Source organism: Phacochoerus africanus, chromosome 5 (assembly GCF_016906955.1).
Source record: "Phacochoerus africanus isolate WHEZ1 chromosome 5, ROS_Pafr_v1, whole genome shotgun sequence".
NCBI lineage: Eukaryota > Metazoa > Chordata > Mammalia > Artiodactyla > Suidae > Phacochoerus > Phacochoerus africanus.
This window is the reverse complement of record NC_062548.1, coordinates 7,032,501-7,049,372: the sequence shown is the minus strand read 5'-3', so window position 1 is coordinate 7,049,372 and position 16,872 is coordinate 7,032,501. Positions and strand designations below refer to the sequence as shown.

Below are 16,872 nucleotides of genomic sequence, written 5' to 3'. Positions count from 1 at the left end.
TGACAAAGCGCGATTCCCATCAGACACCGAAGGCGGAGAAGACGCGCGTCGCCCTCGAGGAGCATTCTGAACTAAAGAGGAGTTTCTCCTTGTTGTGGGAACATACGTGTAACAGCTTTAAGGAGGTCATTTGGCCACGACGCACGATTCAAACCAAGTGCAGAGGGACACAACTTCGCGGTCCCTGAGAGACAACACGCAGACCTCCAGGCTGCCTTCCGGGACTCGAGAAGAATCCACCACCTCGGCCAGGCCGAGGCACCCAGAGCAACGGAGGGAGACAAGGAAAGAAAAATGGGTAGAAATGGAGCAAAGAAGTACGTCCGGTGCTCGGAACGGCTTCAGGTCTCGGCCAGCCTCCCCAGGGCCCTGTGCGGCCAGAGGCCTCCGAGAGAAAGAACATTCTAGCCACCCCAGAAAAAGTCATGATGTCAGTTTAAAGACGCCTCTTCAAAGGACAGCGACTCAAGCAGGAGAATGAACACACACACGTGCGCACACCCGGCACCCAGCACCCAGCACCCAGCACCCGGGCCTCAATGCCAAGCCCCCGGGTGCTCCCACGGCACGTCCCCACCTTACCCAGTTCCTGCTCATGAGTTTAAGGATTCCATGCCTTGGAGGAGAGTGACAGCATGTGTTTTGGGAAGAGCTACACTTCTGGGGAAATCTTCCACGTTCTGCTTTCCACAGGATTAAATATTTATTCATGTGATTTAATTCCAAATTAAAGCCTGACATATTCAATTAATAAAATTTAGAAAGCTGATAGCTTTCAGTTTTCTTTATACTACGTTCAAAAGACTCCGGAGGGAGGCAATTTTCCTTGGCCAACAGAAGAATCAACACATTTCTTCTAACTGCTCCTGAAGATAGGAAATGGATGAAATTCCTCCCAGAATTAGACTGGGAAACAGAGTGTTTCTTTACCAGCATTTGTCCACATTTAATACCGAGTACATGCTAATGGGATTTCGGGGTCCCCACCAAGAATCTACGTCTGTTTTCATCCTGTTTCAATCATCTTCACACAAATGCTAATGTTGATATTAACAACCCTTATTCACCACCTGGGCTTCTGAGCATGCGCCGGGCACTGGGCTGGGAGTGTGCACACCTGTGACCTCCAATAACTCTGGCACTTTCAAACACTCTCCAGAGGTGGAAGGAGGCTTAGGGAGGGTGAGGAATTGGCCCAAGGTCACAGACCCGAGGAACTGTGGGGCCGCACGCCTACTCTTCAGTTCACCAACTTGTCAGGAAAATTCTATTTGGCGAGTGAGTCAAATTTGCGTGCAGATGAAAGCAACGATTGTATCAGAATGAATGTCATGTCAACTCAAGTCAACCACAGGGCCTTGGAGGATTTGCCCAGCTTCACACAACCGCTCTGCCAGGAGCACAGCTGCTCCTGCAGGACCGAGGGGTGGGCTCACAGCGGCCCCCTCACTTCTTTCCGCTTTGGTTCCGCAGTCGCAGGTCCAAGGTGCCCCAGGGGGAAGCACACACCTTTCTTCCCTTTAAAAAATACATGCCCTCAGAGTTCCTGCTATGATTCAATGGGATCGGCGGCAGCATCAGGAGCGCTGGGCCACAGGTTCAACCCCTGGCCAGCACAGTGGGTCAAGGATCCGGCGTTGCTGCAGCTGCAGCTCGGATCTCATCCCTGGTCCAGGAACTCTACAGGCCGTGGGGCGGCCAGAAAAGGAAAAAAACCAAAAACCAAAAACCACCTTTCCCACCCCAATCCCACCTTCACCCAGGCTAAGCTCTGTCCAGCTGGGAGCAGTGGGAATAAAGACAGGTTTGGGTGGCAATGAAATTAACCCAGAAAAACTCCAGCAGAAAGCACCAGGCCTGCAGCCCACTGGGAATTTCACGAGGTATTCCATACGGAAACAAAACATGAACACAGAGGGCTTAGGTTTCTTTACATCACCGTGAAAGGACAACTTAAATGCACTTGTCTAACCCCTTTCCTGCCACATCCATCTAAGGAGAAACTGCCCTCACACAAAAGGAGAGCGTATGCTGTGCTGTAACTGGCCAGTTCTCAAAACAAACAGAAGCTGCTGGCAAACAGCAAACATGCCCCAAGTGACTCTGGCCATGAAGGCAGGAATGGCAGAGAGGGTGTAGCTATTTTTCAAGGTTATCTAAAGTATATTCCTTACCACTCACTGTTCTTAAAATATCGTTTCTCTCTTGGAGTTCCCACTGTGGTGCAGTGGGTTAGGAATCAGACTGTTGCAGCTTGGGTCGCTACGGAGGGGAGGGTTCAATCCCTGGCCATGGAATTGCCATATGCTGTGGGTGTGGCCATAAAAAAACCAAAAAACAAAAAAAAACAAACCTTCCCTCCACAAGAGGCCACTCCCCGAATTTCACTAGAAGATAAAGTAAAATAGCCAGAAGGGGATTTTGCCTCCAAATATTAAAGTCATGTTTCCAGCCTGGCAAAACCTGAACGCCTCTTCCCTCCCTCCCACGAGAGATGACGGGAGCACGTCCAGGCCAGCATAGCGCCAGCCTGAGGACGTAACTTCAGCGCTTACGGGGGAGCCACCGCAGCTTCTCATGGATGAGACTTGTGATGGGCTGTGAAGGGTCCAGGGTTATTTCTAGGTTCTAGAAAAAGCCTCAGAACTCCCCTGGCACCATCCCCTAAGAGAAAAAGCAGAATTAAATCTTTATTTACAATAAAAATGTTTACAGTATGTACGTACTAAAAATGGAACATCTGCCTTATTTATATTTTAGGGACACTTAGTGAGAAGAGAGGATTATTACTTTGGTCCATTAGTCAAAAAAAAAAAAAAAAAAAAAAAGGGGAGTTCCCGTCATGGCGCAGTGGTTAACGAATCCAACTAGGAACCATGAGGTTGCGGGTTCGGTCCCTGCCCTTGCTCAGTGGGTTAACGATCCGGTGTTGCCGTGAGCTGTGGTGTAGGTTGCAGACGCGGCTCGGATCCCGCGTTGCTGTGGCTCTGGCGTGGGCCGGTGGCTGCAGCTCCGATTCAACCCCTGGCCTGGGAACCTCCATATGCCGCGGGAGCGGCCCAAGAAATAGCAACAACAACAACAACAAAAAAGGAAAAAAAACACTCAGGACAGCAATGTATTCTGAATGAAAGTTTCCTTTACCCAAGGTTTTTGGGTGGTTTCTTTTTTTTTTTTTTTGGCCTTTTTAGGGCCGCACCCGCAGCATATGAAGGTTCCCAGGGTAGAGGCTGAATCGGGAGCTGTAGCCGCTGGCCTACACCACAGCCACAGCAACTTGGGATTCAAGCCAAGTCTGTGACCTATACCACTGCTCACAGCAACGCCGGATCCCTGACCCACTGAGCGAGGGCAGGGATCAAAACTGCGTCCTCACGGATGCTACTCAGATTCATTTCCACTGCGCCACGACGGCAACTCTCTTTTATCCAAGTTGTAAAAATTTCTCAGATCCTCCCCAAATAATCCTCTCCCCCCCAAAACTCAGGAAGAACAATGTATGACACTAGGTGGCAGCAAAGGGCTTATTCCAGAGCAGCCAGGGGACTGAGTCATTCAGACACTTAAATCCTCTCAGTCAGACCCCAGCATCAGCCGCCACGAGGGCTGGGCCCCACTGTCTGCAGGACATGGACAGCGATGAGTTCATTTCAATACAGTGTAAAAACCCAACAAGTAAGTAGCTTTATAACCGAAAAAAGTACAGTCGTTCATACATTTGACAGCATGATCTGGGGGAAACATGTTTTTAAACAAAAACATGGGTGAAAGCATGGCATTAACAACACTGCCTGGGACTCAGGCACCCCCGCCCGGCCCAGGCTTCTCTTAGCTCCCTGGGTTCTCTGTGCCACCACTCACGGCCTCCTGCACAGCACCTCCTGTGATGACAGGTTCTCCACCCCGCGCCCGCTAACTCAGCTCAGCCTCTCCCCAGCCCTGCGCTGCTCACACACCTCTCAGGGCAACCGCACAAAGAGCCAGCAGGTGCCCTCTGCCTCCGACCCGGCTCCCTCCTCGCTGCTCCCGCCAGGCTGTCCCTGGCCGCCTCTGCCCAATGCACGCTGGGTGGGCGCCTCACCAGCAGAACCAGGCGAGGGACCCGCTTCTTCCCTCCCGCCAGTCTCCCGGCTTCCTTCCCGCCTCCTCTCTGGGCCCCGTGCTGGGTCTGCTGTGGGCGCTGTCCTTGGTCCTCGTCCCTTCTCACCGGGACATCCACTCCCGCGTGATTCTATCACCCCATGGCTTCAAAAATCACCTCGCAGACACTCCTCTGGCTCGGACCCCCACGTCCCAAGCCAGACTGTTCCACTGCCAGGTGGGCGCCTTCCCCAGATGCCCCGAGAGGCACCTCGAACCTGACATCCAGGGCGAAGCCCCGACCCCGGGAAATGGCGCCACCATCTTGCCAGTGGATCAGACCAAAGCCAAGACTTCACTCTTGAGTTCGCTCTACCCCTAGACTCCCACCCATCACCAAGCCCCAGGCCTATTTGCAGAAGAGCCGGGGTGAGGGGCCCAGGGGGTACCAAGTGTGGGGAATGCGCCGGTCCCAGCCCCCCAGGCCCTCCAGCAAGCCTGGTCCCATGGTGCCGTCCCCTCTGATGGCTCTGAGACGGGGACACTGTCCCCATGCACCACACGCACCTCTGTCTGCGACACCCCCATCCCTCCTCTCTTCTCCACAAGCTCCTGGGCGCGGGGACACGTCGCTCGTCTCTGGACGCCCACCCGGAAGGGTCCCCAGTGCACCGGCTCACTTAGCGGACGCACGTCTGCTGAGACGCGGCCAGGAACCAGGCGTTCTCCCTATCTGTACCAAGGGCCAGTTAGAACAGAGGCTTCCCACTGGTGGAAAACGCGTGCACGAACATCACGCCACCCGGCACAAAGGTACACAGGATAAAATTCAGCCGTGAGCAGTCGCCACCGGCCATCATGTGGCCTCAGGCAGGTCGGTCAGGCGGACAAACAAAAGCAGAACGGAAAGCCTGCTCAGACCTGGGTGGGACTCCTCAGACCCCTGCTCTCGCGCAGCCTCGCTTTTCTCATCCCGAGACCCCGAGGAGCAGCAAGCTTCACAGGCCCAGCACGGGGCAGCCCAGGGCAGCGCCCCGCTCAGCTTCCCCCAGTGCCGGGAGCCCGGGATCTGCGGCCCCGACTGGTCCTGAGCCTCGGGGCACACGTGCTGCTGGCCCGCCCCAGCCCTTCCAGAAGGCCACTCATGCTCTCCTGGCTGAAGAGCATCGAGGAAGTCCGTCCAGGACACCACGAAGGCCCCCCTGCAAAGAAACTATCACCTCTTGCTTCGGAGTCGGGTGAGAGAAGGAACTACTACCTCTGAGGGCACAGGCCGTGCCCCCCCCAACCCCGCGTCACCTCGGCCTCCAGCCTCCCGGCCGCCGTCTCTCAGGGGACGGCGCCCTCTCCCACTGCGTCTCCACGCCCCGAGGGACCACCTGTGACCCCCCAGCACACACGCCGCCCGGCGTCCCTGCCCGGCTCCCGCTGCCCCCTCTCCTGCTGAGCAAGTCCAGCCACACGGCCCTCCGCTCAGACCAAACGCCACCAACCCTCGGAGATGAGGCCTGGTCAGCGCTGCCCCACAGATCCACTCCAACCCTTAATTCTCAATTAACTTAGGAAATGAGACATGAATAAACACAGCCACCTTTTCCTGAGCGCATACCACGTGCTCAGACCACACGGCCATCACCTTCCGGTCAGATGACCTTCCATCATCTCACAGACGCCTGGGCTGAGGCCCAGGGCGAGGAGGGAGCCCCCCAGGTGACACCCAAGTGAGGCAGGCCGGGAAGGCCGGACAGGGTGGCTCACGCCCGGGGTGACTCGCCTGGGTCCCCAGAGCACGGGGCACAGCTCTTTGTGTGCCACAGGCGCACAGTACATTTTTGTTCCCTGAGTGATCCTGGCCCCCCAGCAAGTCGCACAGAGGTCCCTGCAGCTCCGCTCCTCCGTAAACTCGGCACTGTCAGCCTCACAGGTTGCTGGCTGCAGTCCAGCTACCAAACACAGCAGAGTTTTCATTTTCTTTGGTAAAAACACTTAGATAAAGTGCTTTTCAAAAAGAGACTGGTAATTCCATCTCAGAAAGAATTACTTAAGTAAGTGCGAAAATATTCTCTCCTTTCTACTTAAATGACGGTGTTGCTGAGCATGATCGTGCCGGTGACGAGAGAAAGGGCCAGCGTTCAGCCAAGGGCTCCCGACCTACTGAGAACACGCGAAGACAGTGGTTCCTTTCACGGTGGCCGCAGCTGCCGATTACCAGGCCTGGGCTGCTGGCCCGCAGCCCCTGGGCTCCGGCCAGAGGGCGGTTCTGCCTTGGACGACGCCCCTCTGCTCAGGCCTGCCTCTTTCTGGAGGCTCTGGGCCTCCAGGACGGGAGCGGGGCACAGCTGGATCAAGGCTCTGATGCGTGCAGGGCCCGTCCCTGCAGGGCAGGCAGGTGGGCGCCTGCACGGCTCACGGGCTGATAAGGGTCTCTGCACAGAGACCGGAGAACGTGACCTCGGAGCCAGAGCCCCCTGTTGAGGCCCTGGTCCTTGATGCTGGGGAGCCCGGTTCCCCCTGAAATTTACTAGGGTCGGGAGGCGATGGGCAAGGAACCGCCCTGGGAAGCAAATGTGACTTCACTGCCAGGCGGGGCGGAGGGCTCCTGGGGTTAAAGGCCTCTACTGGGACTGAGACTGGTCATTCCAAGTGCTGACCGACAGATTTCCCAAGGGCATACCAGCCTCCTCCCAGCCCGGGTCGCAGGTGGCACAGCACCTGACAGAACAGGAGGCCATTCCCCATGCTTTTGTGTGTGTGGCAAAGCGCCCACCGCACACGACGACCGCAGTTCCGCGGCACGGAGACCCTGCGCGCTGCCGAACATCTGGGATCCCCGGCATCCACGCACGGAATGCCGTTCATCACCCCACAGGCACCCCGGCCCTGTTCAACACCAGCTCCGCCACCTCCAGCCCCTGGCGCCCACCACGCCACCTCCTGTCTCTCTGAGCCCCACCGTCCATCCAAGGCCCTCGTGCACGTGGAATCACGCAGCACGTGTCTTTGTGACTGAGCTTATCTCTCAGGCTTCCTCCGCCCTGGAGCGTGTGTCAGCATTTCCCTGCCCTGCAGGCGGAGCGACACCCCGCTGAACACGAGGACCACGTGTGGCGCACGCCTTCCTCCCTCCATCGACACTGCGGCTGCTCTCACCTCTTGCCGACCGTGAGTAACGCCGCTGTGAACACAGGCATGAAAGTATCTGTTTGAGAACCTGCTTTCAGCTACTGTGGACATAGGAACCTGGAAGTGAAACTGTCAGACCATATGGTGATTCTATCTTGTTTGAGGGAAAAATCATTGTTTTTAAGAATATGACTGTGGGGGAGTTCCCACTGTGGCTCAGTGGGAATGAACCCCATTACTAATCATTAGGATGTGAGTTCAATCCTGGGCCCCCCTCAATGGGTTAGGGACCCGGTGCTGCCATGAGCTGTGGTGTGGGTCGCAGATGCTGCTCAGATCCAGCGTTGTTGTGGCTGTGGTGTAGACCGGCAGCTGCAGCTCTGATTCAACCCCTAGCCTGGGAATTTCCACATGCCATGTGTGCGGTCCTAAAAAAAAAAAAAAAAAAAGCCCAAAAAAATTACTGTTGATCAACATAGACTTGGGTGGTTAAATAAAAACAGCTATCGGCTCTATCCTGACAAGGATAGCTATCGGTGGGGACGAGGGCGCCCTCCGGATGTTCAGCCTTTAGGAGCAAATGTTCCCCAACATGACTCAGGGGAGTCACATACAATACGTGTTCTAAGAAGTCACACTGGTTTACTCTGGAGGGCTGAGACATGACACAGAAAGCCAGGTGAGTGAATACGCAAGATCTGAATACTCGGTCCCGTGTAAATACCTGAAGAACATGCATTTAAATCTGAGACGGAAAGGTCCTGGGGAAAAACTTTATAAAAAAACAACGTTGACAAAAAACATGTCCGTATTACACCGACATTAAAAACAATGCCGGGAGTTCCTGCCGTGGCGCAGCGGAAACGCATCCGACCAGGAACCATGAGGTTGCAGGTTCGATCCCTGGCCTCGCTCCGTGGGTTAAGGATCTGGCGTTGCTGTGAGCTGTGGTGTAGGTGGGTGGCAGACGCGGCTCGGATCCTGTGTTGCTGTGGCTGTGGTGTTGGCCGGCAGCTACAGCACCTCTTAGACCCCTAGCCTGGAACCTCCATATGCCGAGGGTGTGGCCCTAAGAGGACAAAAGACAAAAAACAAAACAGCAGCAGCAAAAAAAACAATGTACAGTGACAATATTAGAATCTTGTCAACAGCGGTCATTCTTGGTCACGATGCAGGAGTTATCTGTGCATTTTGCAATGTTTCAGTATTTCTTTATAAGGTCGGTTAAACTACCATTCCCCCCAAGACAGCACTCAACGAAACCCATCACCTGAACCCATTCAGAAGGAAACATGAAGCTCTGGCCCCTCCAGGAAAAACAACAATGTTGTCCAGGGAGCCCTTCAGGAATGGATGGAGAGAGGGGGTCAAGGATAAGAAAACGGCCTCGCACGTGAGCCAGGTGCAGGAACCACCTCAGGAGCCGGGAGACCTGCCCCTCGGGAGGAATGACAGCTCCTGCTGTGTTTCTGCAGGGTTGCTCAGCAAGAGCGTTCCAGCTGTTATTGTAATCGACATCAGGAGCTCTGGGACCCCAAAAAGACAGCAGTGAACGTCTCAGAAGAGCAGAACTCTGACAAGCAAACTTGTGTCACCGCACAAAAGCACGTCCTTGGTCTTTCCCCAGCACAGCTATCACCTGCCATCATGGTCGCCCAGAGCTGGATCAAACCGAGTTATTCTCATGACAATCACTGAGGATCAAACATGCTACAGCTCTGATAAGACTGAAATAGTCAAGGAGTTCCCCGGTGGCTTAGTGGGTTAAGGAGTCGGTGCTACCACTGCTGTGGCGCAGGTTTGATCCCTGACCCAGCAACTTCCACATGCTGCAGGTGGGGTCAAAAACAAAAAACAAAAAAAACCCTGAGATAATCAAAATAAAATATGCAATAAAACTATGAGAAACACCACTGACCAGTCCTCCCTCTTAGTTCTCATGCCTCTATTAACTAATCGGGCTATGTGGCAACCACCACAGGCTGCCCCCCTCTAAGCAGGGGGTCATGGCCATTTTCTGTGTGTCCCTCGGGAAGAGCACATGGCCTTTCCAAGGCACCAGTGAGCCCCCTCCCAGAGAGAAGAACGCATGAGAAGAAGGTGTGACTCTGGTTTCCTTACGTGGAGAGACAGCTCCGTGAGGTTCCAGCCTCTCTGGAGGAGGGTCAGAATGTTAACGCTGACTGCGCTACACTAAACATGCACGCTGTAATTTCTAGCGTAACCATACACAAAATTAAGAAGCAGTATCTAAACCAGCAGATAGGGAACACTGAAACAACAGCAACAGCCAATCAAGCATCCAAAAAGAGGCTAGAAAAAAAAGCCAGAAGAGCTGAGACAAGGAGTAAAAATATACAAAATAGCTACTAACATTCCAAACATCTCAGAGATACAATAAACACACATGGACTACATGTTCCGTGTCAAGTGACCAAGACTGCCAGATCAATAGATTTCTAAGAAGCAGCTATTTCTAAGCAGTAGAAACGAGAGAAGAGGACTGACAGAGATAAGCCAGACAAATTCTAACCAAAAGCAAGCTGGCATAACGATATTGATATCAGTAAAAACAGACTTTATTCTCAGTAGCTTTTTCTGTGTTGTGTGTGTCTTTTTAGGGCTACCCCTGCAGCATATGGAAGTTCCCGGGCTAGGGGTGCACTGGAGCTATAACTGCTGGTATACACCACAGCAACACAGAGCCTAAGCGGCATCTGTGACCTGCATCACAGTTCACGGCAGTGCCGGATGCTCTAACCCACTGAGCGAGGCCAGGGATCGAACCCACACTCTCTTGGATACTAGTTGGGTTCGTTACCGCTGAGCCCCCACGGGAACTCCCTCAGTAACACTTTCACTTTTAGAGCCCCTTCAAAATGGCCAAAGTTGCAAGTTATAGGAGTCCTATAGATTCTAAATTTGTTTCCCTGACACAAGTGTGCATCAAAATGCACAAGGCAAAACAGCGAGAATTATCAGGAAAAGTGAGGAGAATCCAGAAACAGAGCCGGAGATGTTAACAGGCCTCTCAGTAACTGACAGAAAACTGACCCAGGCTCCCCACGCCCACGCCCTCCCGGGAAACCCGGAGGGTACGGGAGATGTGGACAGCCTCACCCACTCGAGCCAAGAGAGCCACAGCGACTGGTATACACAGCAGGCCCACACTCATGTGCACCCCCAGAACCCACAGACAGGGTGGAACAGGGGCCCTGGGCTGCAGCAGAGCCGCGGCTGCCCGGGGCCACCACACAAGAGGGTAAGGACCGCGTGGCTCTCGGCGGCCGCTGAGATCTGCGGGGTTACGACGACACGCTCACGGAAAGCTGGCCCGGCGCCCGGGTTAATAACTGCTCTTGGGGATTAAACCGCCTGGGGGAGAAGAGCAAGTCCCCCGTCCAGCATGTCTATCTGTGGAAAAAAACTTTGGGAAAAACCTGAATACCTGACCTTGAACTTCCATTAAAAACTTACCAAGTCACAGAACTCAAACACCAGAAGATAGGGGATGGCTTCTACACACTGTCCCACACACTGAAGGATATTCGGATGCTGCAGGATACTGGTAAAAACAAAAGTCACACTTCGTAAGGGAGCAGACTAGTAAAACTGAGAATCAAACAGCAACCCCGATTCAATGCGCATAGAGACTTAAAAATCATCAATTAGAAAGAGCACAAGGGAGTTCCCGTCGTGGCGCAGTGGTTAACGAATCCGACTGGGAACCATGAGGTTGCGGGTTCGGTCCCTGCCCTTGCTCAGTGGGTTAACGATCCAGCGTTGCCGTGAGCTGTGGTGTAGGTTGCAGATGTGGCTCGGATCCCGCGTTGCTGTGGCTCTGGCATAGGCCGGTGGCTGCAGCTCCGATTGGACCCCTAGCCTGGGAACCTCCATATGCCGCGGGAGCGGCCCAAGAAATAGCAAAAAAAAAAAGACAAATAAATAAATTAATTAATTAAATAAAATAAAATAAAAAAAGAAAAAGAAAGAGCACAGGGGAGCTCCCGTTGTGGCTCAGTGGTGAACAAATCCGACGAGCATCCATGAGGACGTGGATTCGATCGCTGGCCTTGCTCAGTGGGTAAAGGATCTGGCATTGCCATGAGCTGGGGTGCAGGCCGCAGATGTGGCTTGGATCCTGCGTTGCTATGACTGTGGTGGAGGCTGGCGGATACAGCTCTGATTGGACCCCTAGCCTGGGAACCTCCATGTGCCAAGGGTGTAGCCCTGAAAAGACAAAAAAAAAAAAAAAAAAAAGAAAGAAAGAAAAAAAAATATACACACACACATTCCAAAAAAAAAAAAGAAAACACCCTTTATTCTGAAGCACTTTAGACTTAAAGGTCTCATGGTCCCTCCATTCCACTTCCCCAAATGGGTGACACAGCACAGTCCCGAAACTAGGGCACTGAGACTGGGGTGCAGGGAGTGTGCTCTTCTCAGTTCTGCACCACACGCGCAGATTCGGCAACAACCGCTCAGCAGAGACAGAACTGCCTGCGACACGAGGGTCTCCCGGCTCCCCCTTGCGGTCACCCCCCACCCGCCCCCCACACCTCAGCCCTGCAACCACTGACCCGGTTTCCTTTTCTACCGTCTTCCCATTCTGAGAGTATCAGGTAAGTGAAATCAGAGTATGTGGCCTTTTGATTTTTTTCACTCAACACAACACAAGATCACTCACGGTGTCGCCTGCATCAGCAGTTCCTTCCTGTCCTCACCTTACAAGGACATTTGCGTTCTTCCAGTTGGAGTCTCTTCAAAATAAAGTTGCTATCAACAGCCATGCAAGGGTTTGGTGTGGAAACAAGCTTTTATCCCCCTGAGATAAATGCCCAGGAGTGCCACGGCTGGGTGATAGGATGGGATGGCTGATTCTGTGTCACCTTGGCTGGGCACAGTGCAGATACGTGGTCAAACATTGTTTGGAATACTTCTGTGGGGGTGTTTTGGGGTGAGATCATCACTATATCAGTGGGTTTTCAGTAAAAGCAGACCATCCCCTACCCTGCAGGTGGGCCTGCCTATCCACCTATCCATCCACCTATCCACCTATCCATCCATCCATCCATCCTTCCATCCATCCTTCCTTCCATCCATCCATCCATCCATCCTTCCATCCATCCACCCATTCATCAACCCATCCATCCTTCCATCCATCCATCCTTCCATCCATCCATCCATCCACCACCTTCCATCCACACCTCCACCCACCCATCCATCCTTCCATCCACCATCCATCCACCCATCCACCCACCCATCCATCCTTCCATCCATCCATCCTTCCTTCCATCCATCCATCCATCCATCCTTCCATCCACCCACCCATCCATCCCCCATCCTTCCTTCCATCCACCCACCCATCCATCCTTCCATCCATCCATCCTCCTTCCATCCAATCCCTCCATCCATCCTTCCATCCATCCCACCCATCCACCACCCACCCATCCATCCTTCCATCCACCCATCCATCCCACCCCATCCACCCACCATCCATCCCCCCCCATCATCCTTCCCTCCATCCATCCATCCTTCCATCCACCCATCCACCCCCACCCATCCATCCATCCTTCCTTCCATCCATCCATCCATCCTCCATCCACCACCCCCCCCTCCTCTTCCACTCCCCTCCTTCCTTCCTCCACCTCCACCCACCCATCCATCCTTCCATCCATCCATCCTTCCTTCCATCCATCCATCCCATCCATCCTTCCATCCGCCCCCCCCACACCCATCCTTCCATTCCCCCATCCTCCATCCCCCCACCCATCCATCCTTCCATCCACCCCCCATCCCCCCCCCCCATCCCCCCTCCCTCCTCCTTCCGCTCCCTCCACCCTCTCTCTCCCCCCTCCCTTCCCCCATCCATCCTTTTCCTTCCATCCACCCACCCATCCATCCTCCCATCCTTCCATCCACCCACCCATCCACCCACCCATCCATCCTTCCATCCACCCATCCATCCACCCATCCACCCACCCATCCATCCTTCCATCCATCCATCCATCCTTCCATCCACCACCCATCCATCCATCCATCCTTCCATCCCCCTCCACCATCCCTCCATCCTTCCATCCACCATCCATCCATCCATCCATCCATCCACCATCACCCCATCCTCCTTCCATCCATCCCATCCATCCAATCCTTCCCATCCACCCCACCATCCACCCCACCCATCCTCCTCCATCCCCCCATCATCCCTCCCCCCATCCACCCACCCATCCTCCTTCCCTCCTCCCATCCTTCCTTCCACCATCCATCCATCCCTCCCTCCTTCCATCCCCCCACCCTCCCCCCCATCCCTCCTTCCCTCCCCCCCCCCCTCCACCCCCCACCCTCCACTCCTTCCATCCATCCATCCATCCATCCCCTCCATCCCACCCATCCATCCTTCCATCCACCCATCACATCCTTCCATCCATCCATCCTTCCTTCCATCCATCTCCATCCACCATCCATCCCTTTCCATCCACCCCCATCCACCCTCCATCCATCCTTCCATCCTCCTCCATCCATCCACCCATCCACCCACCCACCATCCTTCCATCCACCATCCATCCATCCTTCCCATCCACCCTCCATCCATCCAGTCCTTCCTCCATACCTCCCATCCATCCTTCCATCCACCCACCCATCCCATCCACTCCCCCCATCCATCCTTCCTCCCTCCACCCTCATCCATCCATCCTTCCATCCCATCCCTCCTTCCTATCCATCCTCCGTCCCTCCTTCCATCCCCCCCCACCCCCCCACCTCCTCCTTGCCACCAATCACCTTCCACATGGCCCTCCCCTTCCTCCCCCTTGCATCCGACCCCCTCCATCCTCCTATCCACCCCCTCCACGCCACCTCCTCCTTCCCCCCCTCCTCCACCGTCCACTCCACCCATCCTCTCCTCCATCCCTCCATTCCACCCCTTCCATCGCTTCCCCCCACCCTCCTCTCATCCATCCATCCATTGCACCTTCCTGCCACTCCCTCCTTTTCCCTCCTCCACATCGCCCCACGCACCCTGACCCCTTCCCTCCCTCATCGCTTCCACACCCCCACCCATCCATCCTTGCATCCCTCCTATCCTTCCTATCCGTCCCATCCTCCATCTCCTTCCTGATCCATCCCCCCCCCCCCCACTCCCTTTCCTCCCTGACCCCCTCCTCCTTCGCTTCTCGGTCCCATCCGCCCTCCATCCATCCTCCCCCTCCCATCCTCCACCCCTCCATCCATCCACCTTCCACCAATCCATCCATCACTCCTTCCACCCTCCTTCCACCCCTCCATCCATCCATCCTTCCATCCATCCATCCATCCATCCATCCTTCCATCCATCCACCCACCCATCCTTCCATCTACAGACTGCACCAGCCCTGGTTCTCTGGAGAACCCAGACTAATACATATGGTGGTCAATATACGTTTGTCTGGTTTTTCTAAACAAATTATCAAACTATTTTCCAGCATGGCTGTACCGTTTTCATGCCCACCAGCAATGTACGAGAGCGCCAGTTTCTCCACAGCCTCACCAGTATTTGGTATTGCTGCCATTTTATTTTAGCTTTCCTAATACTTGTGAAGAGATACTTCAGAGCATGAATAATTACCCTAGTGGTTAATGATGTTGATCTTTCCATTGCGGTTCATGTGGAGCATTTTAATGTCTTCTGGAGTGTTTCTGCTTTTTTTACTGTTGAGTTTTGAGACTCCTTTACACATTCTAGATGAGTCCTCTGTCAGATATGAGGCTTACAAATATTTTCTCCTAGTTGATAGTTTGTCTTTTCATCCTCTTACCAAGGTCCCTTGCACACAGCAAAAAAATCTTAATTTTGCCGATACCAATGTATCCGTCTGTTTGTTTTGCGTTCAGACCGAGCTGTAGATCCAAGGTTTTCCATGTTATATTCAGAAAGGTGTACAGAGGTACGTTCACTGTGCAGTCAGTCCTCCCTTTCCACCCTTTCAGTGTCCACAGGGTCTGCAGTGTTGCCCGCCTGGTTTCACCCCTGACGGGCATCATCTCTGCCTCCTCTCTTCTAGGCTTTGTCAGTCTTGCTAGAGGCTTGTCCCTAAGAGCCAGCTTTACGTTCGCTGATTTTATCTGTTGTTTTCCTGTTTTCAATCTTATCGACTCCTACTCTTTAATATTTACTCTTTCTGCTTGTTTTGAGCTCATTTTACTCTTCTGGTTTCTTAAAATCTGAGCTCAGATCACGATTTGAGATTTCTCCTCTCTTCTACTGTAACCCCCCAACCCCATAGGTGAGGTGGTATTTCTTTCTCCCTGACTTCAAGACTTTTTTTTGTCTTTCAGTTTTCAGGAGATTTTTTTTTTTTTTTGATTGCACCTGTAGCATATGAAGCTCTGTGGCCAGGGATCAAACCCATACCACGGCAGTGACCAGGGCCACAGCAGGGACAACACCGGATCCTTAACCTGCTGAGTCAGCAGGGAACTCACAAAAGTTTGGCTGGGATGTGTCTTGGCATGAATTTCTTTGGGTTTATCCTGTTTTGAGATTTGTTCTATTTCTCGAATCTGGAGGTCTGCCTTTTCCAAATGTGGAAAATGTTCAGCTATTAGCGGTTTTCAGTCCGCCTTCTATCTCCTTTCAATCTGGGATGTCTGTGACACGAATATGAGATCTTTTTTTTAAAGTCTCCCATGTCCCTGAGTCGCTTTTCATCATTGTTTTTAAGTCTGTTTTCTCTTTGTTGTTCCCACTGGGCCGTACCTACTGTTTTATCGTCAACATCACCGCTCCTTTCCGCGGTCCTCTCCACTCAGACGTCAGACTCCTCTACCAGGTTTTTATTCGGTTTGTGACATTTTTCAGCTCTAAACTGTCTGTTTAGGTCTTCTTCATGCACTGTCTCTGCTGAGCCTTTGCATTTTTCCTTTGGTTCAAGGGTGCGATGACTCAAGTGTTCCTTGCAGCATTTTTACAACTGGTTGCTTTGAAATCCTTGTCAGAGAATCCTCTCTGTCATCCTGGCGTTGGTATCTGCTGTCTTTTCTTTCTTTTTCTCCCTTTCTTTCTCTTTCTCTCCCTCCACCCCTCCCCTTCTTTCCTTCTTTCCTTTCTTGGCTGTGCCCAGGGCATACCGAAGGTCCCAAGCCAGGGATCACACCCATACCCCAGCAGTGACAACACCACCAGGTCCTTAGCCTACTGTACCACAAGGGAACTCCCTCCACTGTCTTTTCTTCACCTGTGTTCACCTGGGTTTTAGAATGATGAGTGATTTCCACTGACCCCTGGGCATGTTGGATCTTGTGTTATGAGACTCTGGAGCATCCTTAAATTGAGTATTTTGTAAAGCAGAAAACCCAAAGTAGTTTTCTACAGCTGATCTTCAACAGACCAGAGACCACAGGTACAGACTGTATGTTATGGTCTACTTACTAGTAGGGCTCTCCGTTTTTCAAGAACGTATCCTGTTCCCTTGGGCTCGCGCTGGCTTTTAACTCCTTGACGACTACTCTGGCCACGCTGGTGCCGGTGTAAATCTCTCCGAGCAGCACCTGAAAGCAAACAACACGGTTTCATTTCCCTCCCGTGGCCGCGGTGAAGAAGGTCGTTACGTTTGCTGGGAAAGGGAACGCAGGAAAGTAAATCAGCTAACACAGGTGCTTGTCTATTCTCTGAAGTACCACCTCGCAGAAGGC

At 53.2% G+C, this 16,872-nt stretch overlaps 1 protein-coding gene across 4 annotated transcripts in view; it reads right to left on the bottom strand.

Moving 5' to 3' along the window:
• Positions 1-16,872, bottom strand: part of LMTK2 (lemur tyrosine kinase 2) — an 81,966-nt gene that overhangs the window by 29,235 nt on the left and 35,859 nt on the right. For 3 of the 4 annotated variants that reach the window (XM_047779522.1, XM_047779523.1, XM_047779525.1), the window contains 2 exons: positions 16,610-16,728; positions 10,681-10,768 (listed from right to left, as the gene is read on the bottom strand). In XM_047779522.1, the coding sequence (XP_047635478.1) occupies positions 10,681-10,768; positions 16,610-16,728 (207 nt within the window). Of the gene's footprint in view, positions 1-10,680; positions 10,769-16,609; positions 16,729-16,872 lie in introns of those variants that run through there. The other variant, XM_047779526.1, reaches the window with a different exon arrangement.